The sequence below is a fragment of the Delphinapterus leucas genome, chromosome 2 (assembly GCF_059928025.1).
Source record: "Delphinapterus leucas isolate spDelLeu-1000000601 "Yukka" chromosome 2, BTC_Dleu_Yukka2, whole genome shotgun sequence".
Lineage (NCBI taxonomy): Eukaryota > Metazoa > Chordata > Mammalia > Artiodactyla > Monodontidae > Delphinapterus > Delphinapterus leucas.
This window is the reverse complement of record NC_143130.1, coordinates 181,316,668-181,337,937: the sequence shown is the minus strand read 5'-3', so window position 1 is coordinate 181,337,937 and position 21,270 is coordinate 181,316,668. Positions and strand designations below refer to the sequence as shown.

Sequence of the window (21,270 nt, the reverse complement as noted above, 5' to 3'; positions counted from 1 at the left end):
GTGTTCTGAGATGCAGCTCAAAGCAACATTTCAGAAATTGCTTAAAATCCCCAGAACAAAAACAACCAGAGCAATCCTAAACAAATGGATTTTATTGGAGTTACTTGACTTCAGAATAAGCCAAGCAAACACCTACACAGGATCAGACCATGCGTAAGAGGGGAACATTCTGGCACCACTTCTTTAAAAAACGTTTATCAATGCCTATAAAACGCTGTTGGAGAGAAAATATAATCCAAGACCCTTACGCCCAAAAAACTACCAACTAGCATTCAAATATATTTTCCACAGGCATGAACTTGGGAGATTGTCCCCTTCCCAGCTGAATAAACTATATATATGTTTAGTTATAATAAAATATAATTTTATCTTCAATGGTCTATATTGTACATATCGAATATATATGAATACGTGTATATATACACATACATTCAATATTCAGTAAGTATAATGTAGACTATTTAAAATTAAAATTATTTATTTTAATAAAGACAAACATGATCCAACCAAGACAAAAATGGAAAGACTCTGACACAAAAGAAATAACCATTTCAAGTACAACTTAAGAGCCGGCACTGTGGTGTAAGGAAGGGAGAGGGCCGCTCGCAGCCTGGGCACACGAACCTGCCATCTCCACACACAGCAGCCGGGTCTGGGTGACCAGGCGCATTATAGCCTCTAGAGCAAGTGCTCACAACAGCACGGAAGGAGCAAAGCCAGCGGGAAAAGGGAAGAGAGGCCCAGGTGTGGGGAGAACTCTCGACAGTGGTGCAGACAGAGCCCGGGGGCCACGGCCATCCCCAGGACCACTGCATCCGAGCCTGAAGGAGCAGCAGGGTGTCCTGGGCTGGGTTCCCCAGAGACCCCACTCCTTGCCAGGGAGTGAGGCCAGAATGTGGGACCGGCCTGGCCTTGAGATCCACACCCCAGCCATAAGCAGCCTGTGCTCGGCATGGCACCTCCGGCTGCCGAGCAGGCCAGAGAAGGTGAGGAGGTGGGCTGAGTCACAGAAACCCCTGGGGGGTTCGAGACCTCCTCCAGGCCCACCTCCCCACACAGCAGTTTCCCCTTTTTTTCTCAGAATTTGTGCAAAAGCAAAATGTAGAATTTTTTAATGGAAACTTGCATTTTTTATGAAATTAGGAAAGCTGATATAACCCACAGAATCCAAAATGTATATTAAGGAGCAAATATCACCTGACACCTGTCAGAATGGCTATCATCAAAAAGGACCACAGGTAACAAGTGTTGGCGAGGGTGTGGAGAAAAGGGAGCCCTCGCGCCCTGTCGGTGGGAATGTAAACTGGTGCAGCTGCTGTAGAAAACAGTATGGACGTTCCTCGAAAAACTAAAAATAGAGCTACCAAATGACCCAGCAACCCCATTTCTGGGTATTCATACAAAGAAAACAAAACTAACTTGAAAAGAGATCTGCACCCCAGTGTTCATAGCAGCACTATTCACAGTAGCCAAGACGTGGAGACAACCCAAATGTCCATCGACAGGTGAACGGGTAAAGAAGACGTGGTACATATGCATACAGTGAAATATTACCCAGCCATAAAAAAAACCTTATCTTGTGTGACAACATGGATGGACCTAGAGGGTTTTATGTTAAGCGAAATAAGTCAGAGAGAGAAAGACAAATACCACATGATCTCACTTATATGTGGAATCTAAAAAACACAAAACAAATGAACAAACATAATAAAATGAAAGAGACTCAGATACAGAGAACAAAAAGGTGGTTGCCAGAGGGAAGGGGAGTGGGGAGGGGACCAAACAGGTGAAGGGGAGTTAGAGGTACAGACCTCCCGTTACACAATAAATAAGTCAGCACAAGGAATATGGGCAGTAGTATTGTAATAACTTTGTGCTGGGGCACGCGGTTAATAGTCTGACCGTGGGGACCACAATCATCCTTAATGGACACGAACGTCAAGTCGCTCTGTGGTGCACCTGGAACTAACACAATGCTGCACATCAACTCCATTTCAATCAATAAATAACTGGGCCCAAAGCAGCTGGAATCAGGCAGAGGCCACATAGGAGGAAGTACAGTGCTTCCCCGGAGTCGCCTTTCCGGGTGGATCTTCTCCAGCTCCCGTGTCCCACCCAGTATGTGGATGGAATCATGCGAGTGGGTTCCTTGGAAGGCCAAGCAGAGAGAGGCTTTATAGCTGGCAGCCAAGCAAGGAGACAGGAGGCAATGTGTTCAGCTTTGTCTCCTATCGCTTGTGAGAAGTGGGGAGGGGGAGGGAAGGTGCTCGAAACAACCGGTGGAAAGTAAAGGTCAGTTTCACGGGTTCTCTGCACAGGTGTGGCTGCACTGCACGCTCTCTGTGGGTCGCAGGTGCAACCTGGGGGTTACGTGAGCAGCCATGTGTCACGCGTGGTGGGTTTTCGGCCTGCGATGTCCAAAGTTCACCATCAGTCATCCTAGCCCCTCAGGATGCTCCGTCCAAGGGGCTGTCAGCAGATTTCCAGATCTACGGTTTGCATTCCCCCATGTTCTGCAAACCAAGCTTGAAGGTCTCCCTTAACCACTTGGTTTCTACCTAAGGGCCTTGAATGTTTAAGGCACAGCGTGTGGTTTTGAAACTGAGTCCCCCTAAAACCGATTAAGCTCTATCCAAAATATCGTTCCATTTCTTGTCCAACACTTGCTCCCCTCAAGATTGATGAGTATCCAGAAAAAGCGGGATTAAAACCAAGCAGGACCCTGTGGGGCCGTCCCAGGTACAAAAGCCTTTTCTGCGCCCCCATTTCTGGTTTGTAGGGAAAAGGCTTCAGACTCCTATGCCTTCCCTGAGCCCTAAAAGGCAGATTCAGTTACTAACCAGGGAAGTAAGAGAATGCAGGAACCAAGGAGGAGCAGTCAGGAAACAACAGGGTCCTGGCTCCTCCTCCAGGGACACACAGAACGATATACCCTTGAGCTCTTCTGCAGGAACTAAGGTCCCCACCCAGGTGGAGGATGCTAACTCCACGCTGAGCACAGACTCCGGAACACCAGCCTGTTCCCTCACCACCAACGAATCAGAAGAAAGCCACACACCCTGCAGCCCTCCCCTAAATTTTGCCTATAGAAATGCTTCCCCGAGAACCACTGGGGACTTTGGGCTTTCTGAGCACGAGCCACCTCGTCTCCGTGCACAGCCCTGCAATAAACCTTTCTCTGCTCCAAACTCCAGTGTTTCAGTTTGCTTGGTCTCGCTGTGCGTTGGGCACACGGACTTGGGTTCGACAACAGTTTCAGGGCTAGTATTACCTTACTTCAGGATGGAGAGAATTGGAAAGAATTAATTTAGGCAGCATTCAAAACGACAAAATCATCCATAAGAGAGAAGACTGGCTGGTCCTGGATTTCTCAGCAGCCACATTCAGCACCATTGAGCCGTGAACAGCACCTGAAGGATACTCAGGGGAGAGGGCGTCTAGCAGTTCATATATGCTGGTCTGTCCTCCAAGCATAAAGACCCCTGAAGATGTGGACACAGCCCACAACACATCCAGCAGCAGATGAATGATACGGAAGCGGTGGCATGTGTGTGCAATGGAATACTCTTCAGCTGCAAGAAAGAAGGACATCCTGCCATTTGTGACAACATGGATGGACCTTGCAGGCATTATGCTGAGTGAGACGAGTCAGACAGAGAACGACAAATACTGTATGATCTCACCAATACGTGGCATTTTAAAAACCAAATTTGTAAAAACAGAGAGCAGAAAGGTGGTTGCCAGGGACTGGGGGGTGGGGGAAATGGCGAGATGTTATTTAAGGTACAAACTTGCAAGCAGTAGGTGAATAAATCCAGGAGATCTAATACCCAGCATAGAGATTATAGGCAACAATGGTGTGTTATAGTTTTGAGGGTTGCTAAGAGACTGGATCTTAATTGTTCCCACCACAAAAAATAGCAATGAAAATTGTCGAGGAAAAATTAATTAGTCAATCTGAGAAAGGAGTGGAAATTTTTATTCGAGCCAAATTCAAGGATTATAACCCAGGAAGAACATCTCAGAAAGCTCTGAGAACTGTTCTGCCCATTAGAAGTCAAGGCACAGTTCTATAATTTGTTGAGACAGAAGGCTGTACGTCAGATGACGTATTATTGACACTTTACATAATCCAGATCTAAGCGTCATCCTGGTGAGTCATTTGACCTCTTACAAGATCAAGAAGGAATGTTACCATTTGAGGAGTTGTCTTGTCGACGCTAGGAGAAAGTTCCTCTTCAGGGTTGAGCAGGGATTCCTGCTGATGGGGGAGGGGGAGGTCTGGTCGACGCTTAACGCAGACACACAATGCACGGTGCGGGAAGTGAGGAGGCCAAAGGGCAGAGAAGAGTTTTTATGTTCAAATTTTTCTTATCTTGCCATAAAATATGAATTTTATTTCACATAATTATGTGAGGTGATAGAGGTGTTAGCTAAGACTATGGTGGCCTCATTTTGCAAATATGTAAATGTCTTGAATCCACACGTGTGGTCCTTAAACTTTCCACAGTGTTGTAAGTCAGTTACATCTCAGTAGGTTTCCATGACCCCTACATGGTGCAGCCACCAGTGGAAAAACTTCGGCCACCAAAGAAGCCCAGAGAAGCTGGGGCCAAAGGACCTGCAGTGGGTACCCAGTGCAGTTTAACTCTGAAGTAGAGCAAAAACGAAACGGTATAACGCTCTAACAAGGCAGAAGGTTCACAACTGTCAAGAACTGGGAGAAGGGAAAGGAACTTGGGCGTTAGAGGTCTTGTGAATTGTTGCCTCACTGCTAAGAGCCAGGCCTCAAACATCAGTAAAGCCAAACCATGGGCTAGCAGCCAAGCATGTGAGGCAGTGTACACACATACTGAGAACGCGGCCTCGCGGATTGGACCCACATGGTGGGAGGGATGGGGAAAAGGGATGAAGAGGAGCCCACCCACTCACATTTCACATGTGTTGGGCACAGACCCATGCGTGCCATCTGAGGAAGCAGCACAGAGGACACCAGGGAAGGTGACCGCTGCACACACAAAGCAGCAAAGAAAGGCAACTTGAAGCGCACAGCTGCTTTGGGAAATTTACAAAGAGAAAGCATGGGGACTTCCCTGGCGGCCCAGTGGTAGAGAAGCCACCTTACAGTGCAGGGGATGAGGGTTCAATCCCTGGTCAGGGAACTAAGATCCCACAAGCCGCGGGGCAACGGGGCCCATGTGCCACAACTACTGAGCTTGTGCGCCTCAACTACAGCCCATGCGCCACAACTAGAGAAGAGAAAACCTGCAAGCCACAACTAGAGAGAAGCCCGCACACGGCAACAAAAGATCCCACATGCCTCAACAAAGATCCTGGGTGCCGCAACTAAGACCCAATGCAGCCAGAAATACGTAAAATAAATAAATAATAAATAAACCTTTAAAAAATACAAATAGAAAGCATGGCATAAAATGGTAAAACAGGATTGACACCAAACATATCCTTCTGTCTTATCAGTACATGTGAGTGGTCCTAACATGCCTATGAAGAGGAAGAGACATTCAAACTGGACCATCAAACAAAACCCAACTCTGATAGCACATGAGCATGCCGCAAAAAATGAGAAAAGTTGGAAGACTTGAGTAAATGAATGCCAGGAAACTTGGGCTGTTTTCTCTGTGATAAAATGGGAAGCTCCATGTCCTGGGCAGGTGACACTCCTTGGATCACCTCCTGCCTCTCAGGAGAGGAAGTCTGTCAGAAGCACCCCCACTTTTGTACCAGGTCTTTTGCTTCCACTTTTAATTCCACAAGATTCTGGAAAGCAGGACACTGTTATCTGTCTTTTTTTAAAATATAGTTGGTTTACAACGCTGTGTTAATTTCTGCTGAACAGCGAAGTGATTCAGTTATACATAGATATACAGTCTTCTTTTCCATATGGTTTATCACAGGATACTGAATATAGTTCCCTGTGCTCTACAGGAGGACCTTGTTGTTCATCCATTCTATTATACTGGCTTGCATCTGCAGATCCCAAACTCCCACTCCATCCCTCCCCCACCTGCCCTCCCCCTTGGCAACCACAAGTCCTTCTCTATGTCTGTGAGTCTGTTTCTGTTTTGTAGATTAGTTGATGTGTGTCATATTTTAGATTCCACATATAAGTAATATTGTATGGTATTTGTCTTTCTCTTTCTGACTTATTTCACTTAGTTTGATAATCTCTTAGTCCATCCATGTAGCTGCAAAGGGCATTATTTCGTTCTTTTTGATGGCTGAGTAATATTCCAGAGTATACGTGTACTACATCTTCTTTATCCATTCATCTGTCAATGGACATTTAGGTTGCTTCCATGTCTTGGCTATTGTGAATAGTGCTGCTATGAACATAGGGGTGCATGTACCTTTTGGACTATAGTTTTGTCTGGATATATTACCAGGAGTGGGATTGCTGGATAATATGGTAACTCTATTTTAGGTTTTTTGAGGAACATCTATACTGTTTTCCATAGTGGTGCACCAACTTACATTCCCACCAACAGTGTAGAAGGGTCCCCTTTTCTCCACACCCTCTCCAGCATTTGCTATTTGTAGACTTTTTCATGATGGCCATTTAGACTGGTGTGAGGTAGGATCTCATTGTAGTGTTGATTTGCATTTCCCTAATAATTACCGATGTTGAGCATCGTTTCATGCGCCTGTTGGCCATCTGTATATCTTCTTTGGAGAAATGTCTGTTTAGGCCTTCTACCCATTTTTTGATTCTGTTCTTTGTTTTTTTGGTTTTTGAATTGTATGGGCTGTTTCTATATTTTGGAAATTAAGCCCTTGTCAATCATATCATTTACAAATATTTTCTCCCAGTCTGTATGTTGTCTTTTCGTTTTGTTTATGGTTTCCTTTGCTGTGCAAAAGCTTGTAAGTTTGATTAGCTCCCATTTGTTTATTTTTGCTTTTATTTCTCTTATCTTGGGAGACTGACCTAAGAAAACATTTGTACAATTTATGTCAGAGAATGTTTTGCCTGTGTTCTCTTCTAGGAGTTTTATGGTATCATGTCTTACGTTTAAGTCTTTAAATCACTTTAAGTTTATCTTTGTGTATGGTGTAAGGGTGTATTCTAACTTCATTGATTTACATGCAGCTGTCCAGCTTTCACAGCACCACTTGCTGAAGAGACTGTCTTTTTTCCAATTATATGTTCTTGCCTCCTTTGTCGAAGACTAATTGACCATAGGTGTGTGAGTTTATTTCTGGGCTCTTTATCCTGTTCCTTTGATCCATATGTTTATTTTTGTGCCAATACCATGCTGTTTTGATTACTGTAGCTTTGTAATATTGTCTGAAGTCTGGAAGGGTTATGCCTCCTGCTTTGTTCTTTTTCCTCAGGATTGATTTGGCAATTCTGAGTCTTTTATGCTTCCATATAAATTTTACGATTATTGGTTCTAGCTCTGTGAAAAATGTCATGGGTAATTTGATAGGGATCCCATTAAATCTGTAGATTGCTTTGGTTAGTATGGCCATTTGAACAATATTAGTTCTTCCAATACAAGAGCATGTGATTACTTTCCATTTCTTTGACTCATCTTAATTTCCTTTATTAATGTTTTATAGTTCTCAGCATATAAGTCTTTCACCTCCTTGGTCGGGTTTATTCCTAAGTATTTTATTTTTTTGGATGTGATTTTTAAAGGTATTGGGTTTTTTTACCTTCCCTTTCTAATATTTCATTGTTAGCATAAAGAAATGCAGGCAACTTCTATATGTTAATCTTGTATCCTGCTACTTTGCTGATTTCATTATGAGTTCTAGTAGTTTTTGTGTGGAGTCTTTAGGGGTTTCTATATATAATATTATGTCATCTGCATATAATGACAATTTTTCCTCTTCCCTTCCAAATTTGGATACATTTTATTTATTTTTCTTACTTGATTGCTGTAGCTAGGACTTCCAATACTATGTTGAAGAGAAGTGGTGAGAGTGGGCACCTTTGTCTCATTCCATATTTTAGTGGGAAGGCTTTTAGCTTTTCACCGTTGAGTATTATATTGGCTGTGGGTTTGTCATAGATAGCTTTTATTATGTTGAGATATGTTCCCTCTATACCCACTTCTGTAAAATTGTTTGTCCTGAATGGATGTTGAATTTTATCAAATGCTTTTTCTGTGTCTATTGAGATGACCATGTGGTTTTGTCATTTCTTTTGTTGATGTGGTGTATTACGTTAATTGATTTGTGTGTGTTGAGCCATCCTTGTGAACTTGGGATGAATCCCACTTGGTGTGGTGTATGCTCGTTTTTATGTGTTGCTGGATTTGGTTTGCTAATATTTTGTTGAGAATTTTTGCATCCTTATTCATCAAAGATATTGGCCTCTAATTTTCTTTTTATGTAGTTTCTTCATCTGGTTTTGGTATCAATGACTTTGGGAGTGTTCCCTCCTATTCAATCTTTTGGAAGAGATTGAGAAGAATTGGTATAAGTTCTTCTTTGTGTGTTTGATAAAATTCACCTGTGAAGCCATCTGGTCCTGGACTTTTGTTTGTAGGGAGTTTTTTTTTTTAATTAACAATTCTATTTCAAATCTAGTAATTGGTGTGTTCAAATTATCTATTTCTTCTTGATTCAGTTTTGGTAGGTCATATGTTTCTAGAAAATTGTCCATTTTTTCTACGTTGTTCGATTTCTTGGCATATAATTTTTCATAGTATTCTCTTCTGGCTTTTTGTATTTCTGCAGTATCAGTAGTGATTTCTCCTCTTTCATTCCTTTTTTTTTAACATCTTTATTGGAGTATAATTTCTTTACATTTTTATGTTAGTTTCTGCTGTATAACAAATTGAATCAGCTATACGTACACATACATCCCCATATCCCCACCCTCTTGCGTCTCCCTCCCACCCTCCCTATCCCACCCCTATAGGTGGTCACAAAGCACCGAGCTGATCCCCCTGTGCTATGTAGCTACTTCCCACTAGCTATCTATTTTACATTTGGTAGTCTACATATGTCATTGCCACTCTCTCACTTTGCCTCAGCTTACCCTTCCCACTACCCATGTCCTCAAGTCCATTCACTACACCTGCGTCCTTATTCCTGTCCTTCCCCTGGGTTCTTGAGAAACTTGTTTTTAGATTCCATACATATGTGTTAGCAGGCGATATTTGTTTTTCTCTTTCTGATTTACTTCACTCCGTATGACAGACTCTAGGTCCATCCACACCACTACAAATAACTCAATTTCATTTATTTTTATGGCTGAGAAATATTCCACTGTTTATATGTGCCACATCTTCTTTATCCATTCATCTGTCAATGGACACATAGTTTGCTTCCATGTCCTGGGTATTGTAAGTAGGGCTGCAATGAACATTGTGGTACGTGACTCTACTTGAATTATGGTTTTCTCAGGATATATGCCCAGTAGTGGGATTGCTGTGTCATATGGTAGTTCTAGTTTTCGTTTTCAAAGGAACCTCCATACTGTTCTCCATAGTGGCTGTATCAATTTACATTCCCACCAACAGTGCAAGAGGGTACTCTTTTCTCCACACCCTCTCCAGCATTTGCTGTTTGTAGATATTTTGATGATGGCCATTCTGACCAGAGTGAGGTGATACCTCATTGTAGCTTTGATTTCTATTTCTCTAATGATTAGTGATGTTGAGCATTCTTTCATGTGTTTGTTGGCAATCTGTATATCTTCTTTGTAGAAATGTCTATTTAGGTCTTCTTCCCATTTATGGATTGGGTTGCGTTTTTTTTTATATTGAGCTGCATGAGCTGCTTGTAAATTTTGGAGATTAATCCTTGGTCAGTTGCTTCATTTGCAAATATTTTCTCCCACTCTGAGGGTTGCCTTTTTGTCTTGTTTATGGTTTCCTTTACTGTGCAAAATCTTTTAAGTTTCATTAGGTCCCATTTGTTTATTTTTGTTTTTATTTCCATTTCTCTAGGAGGTGGGTCAAAAAGGATCTTGCTGTGATTTATGTCATAGAGTGTTCTGCTTATGTTTTCCCCTAAGAGTTTTATAGTGTCTGGCCTTACGTTTAGGTATTTAATCCATTTTAAGTGTAGTTTTGAATATGGTGTTAGGGAGGGTTCTAATTTCATTCTTTCACATGGAGCTGTCCAGTTTTCCCAGCACCACTTATTGAGGCTGTCTTTTCTCAATTGTATATTCTTGCCTCCTTTATCAAAGACAAGGTGACCATACGCGTGTGGGTTTATCTCTGGGTTTTCTATAGTGTTCCATTGATCTGTATTTCTGTTTTTGTGCCGGTACCATACTGTCTTGATTACTGTAGCTTTGTAGTATAGTCTGAGGTCAGGGAGCCTGATTCCTCCAGCTCCGTTTTTCTTTCTCAAGATTGCTTTGGCTATTCGGGGTCTTTTGTGTTTCCATACAAATTGTGAAAGTTTTTGTTCTAGTTCTGTGAAAAATGCCAGTGGTAGTTTGATAGGGATTGCATTGAATCTGTAGATTGCTTTGGATAGTATAGTCATTTTCACAATGTTGATTCTGCCAATCCGAGAACATGATATATCTCTCCATCTGTTTCTACCATCTTTAATTTCTTTCATCAGTGCCGTATAGTTTTCTGCATACAGGTCTTTTGTCTCCTTAGGTATGTTTATTCCTAGGTATTTTATTCTTTTTGTTGCAATGGTAAACGGGAGTGTTTCCTTAATTTCTCTTTCAGGTGTTTCATCATTAGTGTATAGGAATGCAAGAGATTTCTGTGCATTAATTTTGTATCCTGCTACTTTGCCAAATTCATTGATTAGTTCTAGTAGTTTTCTGGTAGCATCTTTAGGATTCTCTATGTATAGCATCATGACATCTGCAAACAGTGACAATTTTACTTCTTCTTTTCTGATTCGGATTCCTTTTATTTCTTTTTCGTCTCTGATTGCTGTGGTTAAAACTTCCAAAACTGGGCTTCCCTGGTGGTGCAGTGGTTGAGAGTCCGCCTGCCGATGCAGGGGACACAGGTTTGTGCTCCGGTCCGGGAAGATCCCACATGCCGCGGAGCGGCTGGGCCCATGAGCCATGGCCACTGAACCTGTGCGTCCAGAGCCTGTGCTCCACAGCAGGAGAGGCCACAACAGTGAGAGGCCCGCATTCAGCAAAAAAAAAAAAAAAAAAAAAAACAAAACTTCCAAAACTATGTTGAATAATAGTGGTGAGAGTGGACAACCTTTTCTTCTTCCTGATCTTAGAGGAAATGGTTTCAGCTTTTCACCGTTGAGAACGATGTTGGCTGTTGGTTTGTCATATATGGTTTGTTTGTTCTTCTTTTTCTAATTCTCTTAGGTGGTAAGTTAGGTTGTTTATTTGAGATTTTACTTGTTTATTGAAGAAGGTCTGTATCGCTCTAAACTTCTCTTTAAGAACTGCTTTTGGTGCATCCCATAGATTTTGTATGGCTCTGCTTTCATTGCATTTGTCTCAAGGTATCTTTCAATTTCCTCTTTGATTTCATTGTTGACCCACTGGTTTTTTAGTAACTTGTTGTTTTGTTTCCACATAATCATTTTTTTTCTCATTCCTTTTCTGTCATTGATTTCTAGTTTCATGCTGCTGTGGTCAGAGAAGATGCATGAAATAATTTCTATACTCTTAAATTTGTTGAGCCTTGTTTTGTGCCCCAGTATATGATCAATCCTAAAGAATGTTCCACGTGCGCTTGAAAAGAATGTTTATTCTGGTTTTTCTGGATGTAATGTCCTGATAATATTAATTAAGTCTAACAGTTTTATTGTATCATTTTGGATCTCTGTTGCTTTATTGATTCTCTGTCTAGAAGATCTGTCCATTGATGTGAGTAGGGTGTTAAAGTCTCCTACTACTATTCTGTTCCCACTGATTTCTCCCTTTATGTCTGTTAGCATTTGTTTTATGTATTTAGGTGCTCTTATATTAGGTGCATATATGTTGATGAGTGTAATATCCTCTTCTTGTATTGATCCTTTTATCATTATATGGTGTCCTTCTTTATCTTTCTTTATGGCCTATGTTTTAAAGTCGATTTTGTCTGATATGAGTATTGCAAGCCCCACTTTCTTGTCATTTCCTTTTGCATGAAATATCATTTTCCATCCTTCTCTTTCAATCTATGTGTGTCCTTTGCCCTAAAGTGGGTCTCTGGTAGACAGCATATTGTTGGATTTTGGTTTTGTAATCCAATCTGCCACTCTATGTCTTTTGATTGGAGCAGTTAATCCATTGACATTTAAGGTAATTTTTGATAGATATGTATTTATGGCCATTTTAAACTTCATTTTCCAGTTGATTTTATATTTCTTCTTTGTTCCTTTTTTTTCTTTTTGTCTTCCCTTTTGTGGTTTAATGATTTCCCTTTATATTATGCTTGTGTTCTCTTCTTTTTGGTTTTTGTGAACCTACTGTATGGTTTTGACTTGTGGTTGCCCTGTTTTTCGAGTATGTTAACCCCTTCTTATATCTACTTTCTTTAGACTGATAGTTATGTAGGCTCAAACAACTTCTTTTAAAAAAAATCTGCATTTTCTTACTCTCCTCTTCCATATTTTTTTTTTTTTTTTTTTGCAGTCCACGGGCCTCTCACTGTTGTGGCCTCTCCCATTGCAGAGCACAGTCTCCAGACACACAGGTTCAGCAGCCATGGCTCATGGGCCCAGCTGCTCCGCGGCATGTGGGATCTTCCCGGACCGGGGCATGAACCCATGTCCCCTGCATCAGCAGGCAGACTCTCAACCACTGCGCCACCAGGGAAGTCCCATATTTTATGATTTTGATGTCCTCTTTTACATTTTCATACTTATCATTTTGCTGTTCATTGTGGTTATCATTGCTTTCACAAAAATTTTTTGATTTTTTAATCTGTATACTTGCTTAAATAATTTGCTTTCCAATTGTGATTTTTCTCTTTCCTATAGCTTCTTACTTCTTTTCTATTTAGAGAAGGTCTTTCAATATTTCTTTTAGGATAGGATTAGTATTGCTGTATTCTTTTAGTTTTTCCTTGTCTGGGAAATACTTTACCTCTCTTTCTATTCTAAATAATCTTGCTGGGTAGAGTATCTTAGGTTGCAGGTTTTTCCCTTTCAGAACTTTGAATATAACTTGCCACTCCCTTCTGGCCTGCAGTGTTTCTGTAGAGAAATCAGCTGATAGCCTCATGGGGGTTCCCTCATAATTAACTCTTTGTTCTTCTCTTACTGCCTTAGAATCATCTCTGTATCTTTAACTTTTGTCATTTTAATTATATCTTGGTGTAGGTCTGTTTGTTTTCATCTTGTTTGGAACCCTCTGTGCTTCCTGTGTCTGGATGTCTGTTTCCTTCTTTAGGTTTGGGAAGTTTTCAACCATAGTTTCTTCAAATACAACTTCAATCCCCTTTTCTCTTTCTTCTCCTTCTGTAATCCCTATTATGTGTAGATTGGCCTGCTTACATTATCCCATATGTCTCTTATATTGCTTTCATTTTTTTCATTTGGCTTTCTGTCTGCTGATTTGATTGGGTAATTTCCACTATTCTATCTTCCAGCTCACTTATTCTTTCTTCTGCATTATTCATTCTGCTCTTCCTTGCCTTGAGCTCAGCTTTCATCTCAGCAAATGAATTTTCTAATTTTTCTTGGCTTCACCTTTTAGTTTCTAGTTCCTTTTTACAGTAATCTGCATTTCTGTCAATAGCCTTTCTTAATTCCTTCAGTATTTTCATTGCTGACTTTTTGAACTTGGTGTCTGTTAGACCGAAGAAGTCTGTTTCATTGTTTGTTCCTCCAAGGGAATTCTCTTGGTCTTTTACCTGAGAGTGTTTCCTCTGCATCTTCATTTGCCTTATATTTCTCTTACTCTGTGAGTTTAGGAGAAACAATTAACTACTGTAGTCTCGGAGGGCTATATATGTGGGGGCGTCTCTGTGTAGCTTGTGTGGGCTTAATATTTTTTGGTACAAGGGCTGTTTTTAGTGTGGATACCTGCCACCTCTTTCCTCAGTGAGTGTTGGCTGTTTTCTCCTTGATAGGAAGTGTGACTGGTGTTGTGGTGACCAAAGCCTGCACTGGATGTTGAGCAGGGCTTCCTGTTTTTGCTCTGTGGTTGTCCCAGCCCTGTTGGGGGAAGGGCCTGCTCCCTAGTTGTTGGAGTAGAAGCCCCAAGATCTGTTTCTGAGCTGCAGTCTAAGGTAGGAGGCATTGGAGCGTGCCCACTGCAAGAGGAGCTGCTGAGTACTTCTCCACTGGAGCTGTCCACCAGTAGTGTGCTCTGTGGCGTCACCTGTCGCCTGTTGTGCTGGCTCACAAAGTACACTGTTGTTGGCACTGCCCTTGGCCCCACCTCAACTGTGGGGATGCCAGCAATCAGCCCTGGGGTCACTCAGGCATTGTTTTCATAAGGTCACCAGCACAGATCCACTGCAGTCAGGTCCCAGGACCACAGTGGTCATGCACCTGGACCCACTGTGAGTGTTATGGAGGCAGCTCAGACCCAGACCTGGCCCAGCCCCCATGTGCATGTGCCCACAAAGCCCACAGCTGCTAAGGCCAGACCCACCCCGGCCGTGGGAGCACCTGTTGTCTGCCTACAGGCACCGAGTTTACAAAGCTTGTGGTGGTGGTAAAGTCACAGCTCACACAGCCGCGGGAAGAGGTTTCAGCCCTGCTTCCTACATCATGCAGCCCCTGGGGCTCACCTCTGTGAGGGGGCAACCCGTTGGCACAAACTCCTGGAGCCCACTGAGGTGACGTCCTGTCTAGTGCATGGAGAAAGAGGCTGCTATGGAATACTCCACCCCACTCTTCCCTTCACGTCCCACTTAACAATGGTGCTTAGCTTCTATGGCAGACCCAGTCTTCCGCATACACCCTGGTTGCAGCCATACCACACTCCAGCCCCCTCAGGCTGTCTCCACACAGCCAACACCAGTCCTCTACCCAGGTCTGACCTCCAAAGCCTGACCTTCAGCATCCAGCCCCTGCCTATACCAACAAAAGCACGTCTCAGACTGGGACACTCAGAGCAATGGCAAGGTCTGTCTGTACAGGTCTCCCTCTGTTCTGCCTACCACAGATCAGTTGCTGTGCTCTCCTCCAAACCTCTGAAGCACCTCCCACTACCTGCCAGCTGATCTCACTGGTGAGGGGTCTTCCCAGGGTGTGGGAACCTTTCCTCTTTTACAGCTCCTTCCCAGGGGTGCAGGTCACATCCCGCTTCCTCTTTTCTTCTCCTCTTTTGTTCTCCCCAGTTATGTGGAGGTCTTTCTTGTCTTTTCAGGTGTCTGAGGTCTTCTTCCAGTGCTCAGTAAAGTGTTCTGTGAGAATTGTTCCATATGTAGGTGGTTTTGATGTATCTGTAGGAGGGGGTGAGCTCCACATTCTTCTACTCCACCATCTTGATTCCCTCTTTGTTATCTGTCTTTTTATAGACGAGGGAACTCAAGGCTCAGGGCATTTATGTGAGTTTTCCAGGGGAAGGCTGTAGTAAATGTGGACCCGGAGTTGGCTGCGACTCTGCAGACACAGAAGTCCTGATCCTTCCTGATGCAAGAGGAGTGGGTCAGGTCCACACACTGCAGGGGCTGCAGGGAGCTGGTGGCTCAGAGCAGGTGCAGCACTACCAGCAGAAAAGCAACTCACCAGATGTGGGCTAACTGCAGTGAGTCAGTGATGGAGGGGGTGGCACATTTGGATATGAAGGCCAGCACATCATCAGGTCTTCAGAGGGGGCTCTTCCTGTTCTGGAATCTGAGGGAGCCATGTTTCCTGGTTCTGTTCATCCCCAGACCTCATCCACAGAAAAGCCACTTTCTCCAGCACAGTGTGGGTGCCAGAACCAACGGTCATTGGGAGCCTTCCAAGAATTCCAAGGGCGATGTCCTCTTCTCCCTTCCTTTCACCTTCAGCTGGAAATTTACGATGGCAGGAGTCTGTGGGAACAATGTGGAAAGAGTTCATGGCAGGAAAGAGCTTCAAACTCCAAGTCAAGAAAGTCCTCAGGAGAAAAGCTGGCAAACTGCCTCAAACATGCATAAGGCTTGGCAGTGCCAACAAATGCATGCAAGCAAATGCACACAGCGATGATAGGGCCGTTTGTCGGGCACCCCTCCCTGTCCTGTATGGTGAGGGGGAGTGCCTGACACCCTTGGCCCCACCTAAGCCTATGGATGCCCCCTCTGGGGACTGTTGGCCAAGCACTGACCTTGACCTGATGTACTGTAACCTTAGGGCAAAGGAGGGGTGAAGGGGCTGTCATGATCCCTGAGACTTTGTTGAAGATCCAGGTCACTGTACTGAAGGGACAGGCATGTCCCTCTGTCAAAGGCATGCTGCCATCAGGATCTGAACCCCAGGAGCTCCTGCGCCCATCACTGAAAACCCACTGACGTTGCTCACCCCCTTTCCTGTGGCAGCTCCCAGGGGCAACCAGCCTGTGCCAGGCAGAAAGAAGAGGCTAAAATGAGGTGCTCGTAGAGCAGCTCAACCTCCCCAGATCTCCCAGAGGAGGGTGTTCCCGGGTGCAGGGACTGCACAGTCAGGGGAGGCTGTGGACGCAGCATCGTTCTTGACATGGAGGTGTGGGAGCAGCCGGGGCTTCCCTTCTTGCATAAAAGGCCAGGCTGCAATGAGAGTGCATTTGTTCCTGCCCTTCCTTCCTGCCACAGGTGCTGTGGGAGCCCTTCATGCTTCTAACCATGGCAGCAACTCTGCAGTCATGAGGGAATGGCCAAGACATCCTCAGAGACACAGCCCGCCACCCCCGTATCCTCAGCACTGAGCAAGTTCCCACCCCAGCTCCTCGTTCCGTGGGGAGGCCAGCCAGCTTTGGTTGTCCTGTTGAAGATCAGGCCTGCTGTCCCCTGTAGCTGGAGGTGTCCTTCCCGTCGAGTGTGGTGACACTCCCAGTCAGTGTCCTCCTCCCAGGACCGTGGGGGAACTTAGGAGACTTCTCAAAACTTTAACCACCCCCCCCCACTGCCTCTTCTGGGTTGTAGGGGTGGAGGGGGGAACAGGCCAGCAGGCACTAGAATCTTTTGTTCATTTTTTGACTATTGCCTTTTGAAATTTATAGCATGTGTTGGTGTCCCCCCACACTTATTAAAAATTTTTTGTAAGTTGTTACCTTTTTCTCTGGTTTTTACCCTTTTTTGCTCATGTCCTTGGGTATTAAAAGAGGTAATTCCTGTTTCTTTTCCTTTTTTTAAGATTTTTCTTTTATGTGGACAATTTTTAAAGTCTTTATTGAATTTGTTACAATATTGCTTCTGTTTTATGTTTTGTTCTTTTGGCCGTGAGGCATGTGGGATCTTAGCTCCCCAACCAGGGATCAAACACGCACCCCCTTCACATTGGAAGGTGAAGTCTTAACCACTGGACTGCCAGGGAAATCCCCCTGTTTCTTTTCCCTTTGGTAACGTCTTGCAACTCTTGATTTGTTGACTGAAGCAACCTCATGCCCTTGTATGCCTTCTGAACTGATAAATGAAGCACCAAGCACTTTTTCCTCTTGTGTTTTTGCCCATAAGGACCTTCCTTCTGGAGCAAAATGTCCAGAGACCAGTTCCCCAAAGGTGGAGGACATCAGAAGCCGAATCTCAGATACAAAGCACTCCCCGCACAAACGTGAGGAAGGTCCTCCTCACTTACCAAAGCGCACCCGCATTCTGGCTATCTGGTCTACCACAGTGCCAGCTCTAGGAAAACAGGACCCTGGAGTGGGATTAGCTCACCAAGGCTGCAGGGCCATGGAGAGCCCTGGGCCCAGCCGCAGCCCCCACCCTTAAGCAAGGCCTCCGATCACCCAAGCACATGTCATCTCTGACTTCTCCATCTCCTGGACACTGTGATCCAGAAGTTCAAGGAGCACAGGGAATGTTGTTCCCACCTGCCTCCCGTCATGGACATCAAGGCCGAGAGCCATTTGTAGCTCACTGGCTATTTACTGAGGTAATTGCATGGATGTGTCCTGACTCTAATGAGGCAGCTTAGTGACCAGGGCACCCTGGCCTCAGGGGCCCAGTCCTCAGCTCGACTGTAACTCCTGCTCAGGACAGCCCGGCTGTCCTGGGAGATACCTTCCCAGCCACCTGCTCCAGAGTGGGGTGGGGGCACCTTATGGGACACAGCTGTGGGCAGAAGCTGGGAGACTGACTCAGCACGGCCAATGGGCCCAGTTCTGGCCACCCCATTACAGAGACCCAGACGCCTCACCTGGCACTCGCTGGGGCACACACCTGTAACACACATGTCCTTTCTCTGGCACGTGCTTGAAGTGGGTGGGGGCAGGAGCGGCGTCCCAGGACTTGGCCATGGGATGCTATAGCAGGAGCCCAGCCTGGGCATGAGCACAGCCAGCCACGTGGCCTGCAGGCTCCAGACCCACCACTGCTGCCCTGACCCAAGTTCTGCACACCATTGCCAGGAAGAGGGGCCAGGGCAGCCTTTCTCTGAAGGGCTCAAAAAGCTCTGCCGAAGCCAGATCCTGCCACACCTGGGGGCCAAGAGGACATGCCAGCCCCCAGGGGCAGAGCTGCACTCTCCACAGGGTACACGATATTGCAGACTGGCTGATCCTCTGCTGTGCTGAAGAGACAGGGCCCAGGCTGGGTGGGGCCTGAGACACGGGGCTGGAGGAGAGGGGCTGGCAGGGCACGGTGGGCACCTCCCCTCCCCCAGGCAAAAAACCAGATGGCTGGAAGGCCAGAGCAGACATTTCCTGGAGGGCCTGGGACAGCCCCACCCCCCATTTCCTTAAAGGGAGATCAGAGGCCCTGGAGCAGAGGGAGAGACTCTCAAAAATGCTCCCTATCCTTCAGCCTCTTTGCTGAGCACACAGGCCACCTTTAAATCAGGCTACATCCAACCACCTGCCATTCTCCTCCAGGCACAGGGCCCAGCCTCTGGGTCTTGGGGTCAGCTGGACTCACACACACACACACACACACACACACACACACACACACACAGAGACTTCCCCACATGCTATCCACGGACGCCTCCCACAGCAAGCCTCCAGGGCATCATCACCCCCTCCCAGCCCCCAGCCATGTCTGTGCCCTTCTGTCCACCCCTGGCAGTGGTCCATGGGCGAGCACGCCCACCACACTTACACCTGGCCTCTGGGCACCTGTGAGCATCTCCCCTCCGTGAGGGCCCACACTTGGCACACCTGTGGGTCCTGGCACCCCAGCCCCAGGTTCGACACTGCTGAGTGCAGGCCCCCTCTTCCCCTCCCCTGGAGCCCCCCAGGGTTCACGCAGGTCTGGGAGGGGAATCCACTCCTTTAGACCATCATGCCCCTCCCCTCATACCCTCCCTCCAGCCAGGGCCATCAAAAGAGCTGAGACCCTCTCCGAGGACCAGCAGCCGGGGGACATGGCAGGGATCCGACCGTGTGGGCACACAGTGGTCCAGCATCAGCACAGCCCCAGCCCCCCTGGAGCCCCGTTACCACAGAGGGCAGCGAAAGTCCTCACAGTGCTAACAAGGGGGCTGCTGCCAGCACCACAGAGAGACCAGAGAGACCCTGACAGACCCCCCAGGGCACGCCGGCAGGAGCCAGCCACCTTGCGGTCAGCAACGGCCCAGGACCCCGCCCACTGCCATGGCAGGGCTTTCTCCACCTGAGAACATAGGTCCAGTGCAGGTGGGTGCGAGACAGCCTTGAATATGCTCTCATTTCTAAAAGAAAAAGGAAACCACGCAGGCAGCCTTCAACACTTGGAGGATTATTAGCAAAGCGGCAAATAATCTGTAACCAGCCCAGGAATGAGTGTGGGAACTGGTGGGCAGGGGCCTCCCGTGGGCCCTGTGGCTGACCTGCCCCAGATCCACCTCACCCGCTGCCCGCCCTCGGGGCTCTGGCCGAGGCAGGAACCACAGTGCTAGCTGGGGCCACGGTGACTGACAACTTTACAAAACCCCTGGGCAGAGAGGCCCCAGGGCAGCTGGGTCCTCGCCCTGAGGGCTCACAGTTGGGTGCACAAGGGGGGCAGGTAGGGAGCCCGAAGAAGGAGTGTCACATGTGCCATCTGGGAAGGTGAAGGGACTTTCCAGGAGGGCACGAGATGGGACATGTTCCAGGCAAGGGACTGGGTCCCTGATGCCTGGGGAAGGGGTACTGGGTTGAGGGGAGCCCAGCTGGGAATCGAGGAGGGCTGGGCGGCCCTGAGCCTCCGAGCAGCAGGCTGCACAGAAGGCCAAAGGGAAAACGTGACCTCGTGGGAGCAAAGCAAGTCAGGGGTCTGGAGGATGTCCAGTCCCAGACCACGGGGTTCTGGCGGGAGGGTGCTTGCAGGGGCAGGGGCTGGGCGGTCTCTTCAAGCAGGGAGCAGACCTTCCAGCTCCTGGGTGCTCCCTGGGGAGCCTGGGTGCAGGTCTCTGGGCCCCCCAGCACAGGGCCAGCTCACTGTGCCTATATGCTAACTTTGACATCTGGGGCCAGGGGACACTGGTCACCGTCTCCTCGGGTGAGGGTCCCCCACGGCTGCTCCGCCTGAGCCGTGGGCCAGGTCCCTGGGGTCTGTGGCTACGCCACCACTGCCTGCAGTCCCATTCGGGACCAGGCCTGGGAGCTGACAGAGCCCCTGGAGGTGAGCCAGCTGAGAGCTGGGCCGAGAGGCCCTGGGACAGGGGCGGCTGGGAGGGAGGAGCCCTGAGCAGAGCTTCCCCAGGGCCAGGGCCTGTGTGCGTCAGGGCGACCAGAACCGCTTCAGCGCTTGGGGCCAGGGCACCCAGGCCACCGTCTCCTCGGGTGAGATGGCTCTCTGCCTCCTCTGTCCTGGGCTGGGGGAAAACCTCCAGAGAGTCCTTGGCCCGTGTGGGACCCTCGGGGGTCCCCGGGCGGAGGCTGCTCCTGAGGCCATCTGCCTCCCCGTCCCGTGGAAATGGGACCTCTGCTGGTGGAACACAGTCTGAACCGAGCGGGTTCTGCGCCCGGGGCCGCAGGGACCTGGGGGTAGGGCTTCGGGTGGGACCAGGAGGCTGCCAGGGGCTTGGGTTTTTGTACACCTCCCAACGGGGCCCATGGCATTGTGACCACTGGATACCTGGGGCCAGGGGCTCCTGGTCACCGTCTCCTCAGGTGAGTCCTCACCAGCCCTCCTGCCTCACTTTCTCTGAGACTTTTTTGCTGCATTTGGGGAGAAAACGAGGCTGTCTGGGTCTCAGGTCTAGAGGGCCTGGGGCAGCCTGGGGGGCTCGGAAAGAGGGCTGAGGGGGCCCAGGCTCACCCCAGCGGGGAGCAGAGGTTCCAGACGCCCTCTCTGGATGGGCTCTGCAGCCAGAGCTTTCCCTGGGGGTCTCAGCCACCCGGGGGCT

At 47.0% G+C, this 21,270-nt stretch overlaps 1 gene segment (V, D, J or C); it reads left to right on the top strand.

The window, feature by feature from the left end:
* Window positions 1–952: 952 nt before the first annotated feature.
* The window catches only part of LOC111171330 (immunoglobulin heavy constant gamma 2-like), an 83,652-nt gene continuing 63,334 nt past the window's right edge, over window positions 953–21,270 (top strand). Inside the window, 3 exon segments of the C gene segment in view lie at window positions 953–986; window positions 19,274–19,345; window positions 20,184–20,420. Coding sequence covers window positions 953–986; window positions 19,274–19,345; window positions 20,184–20,420 — 343 coding nt within the window.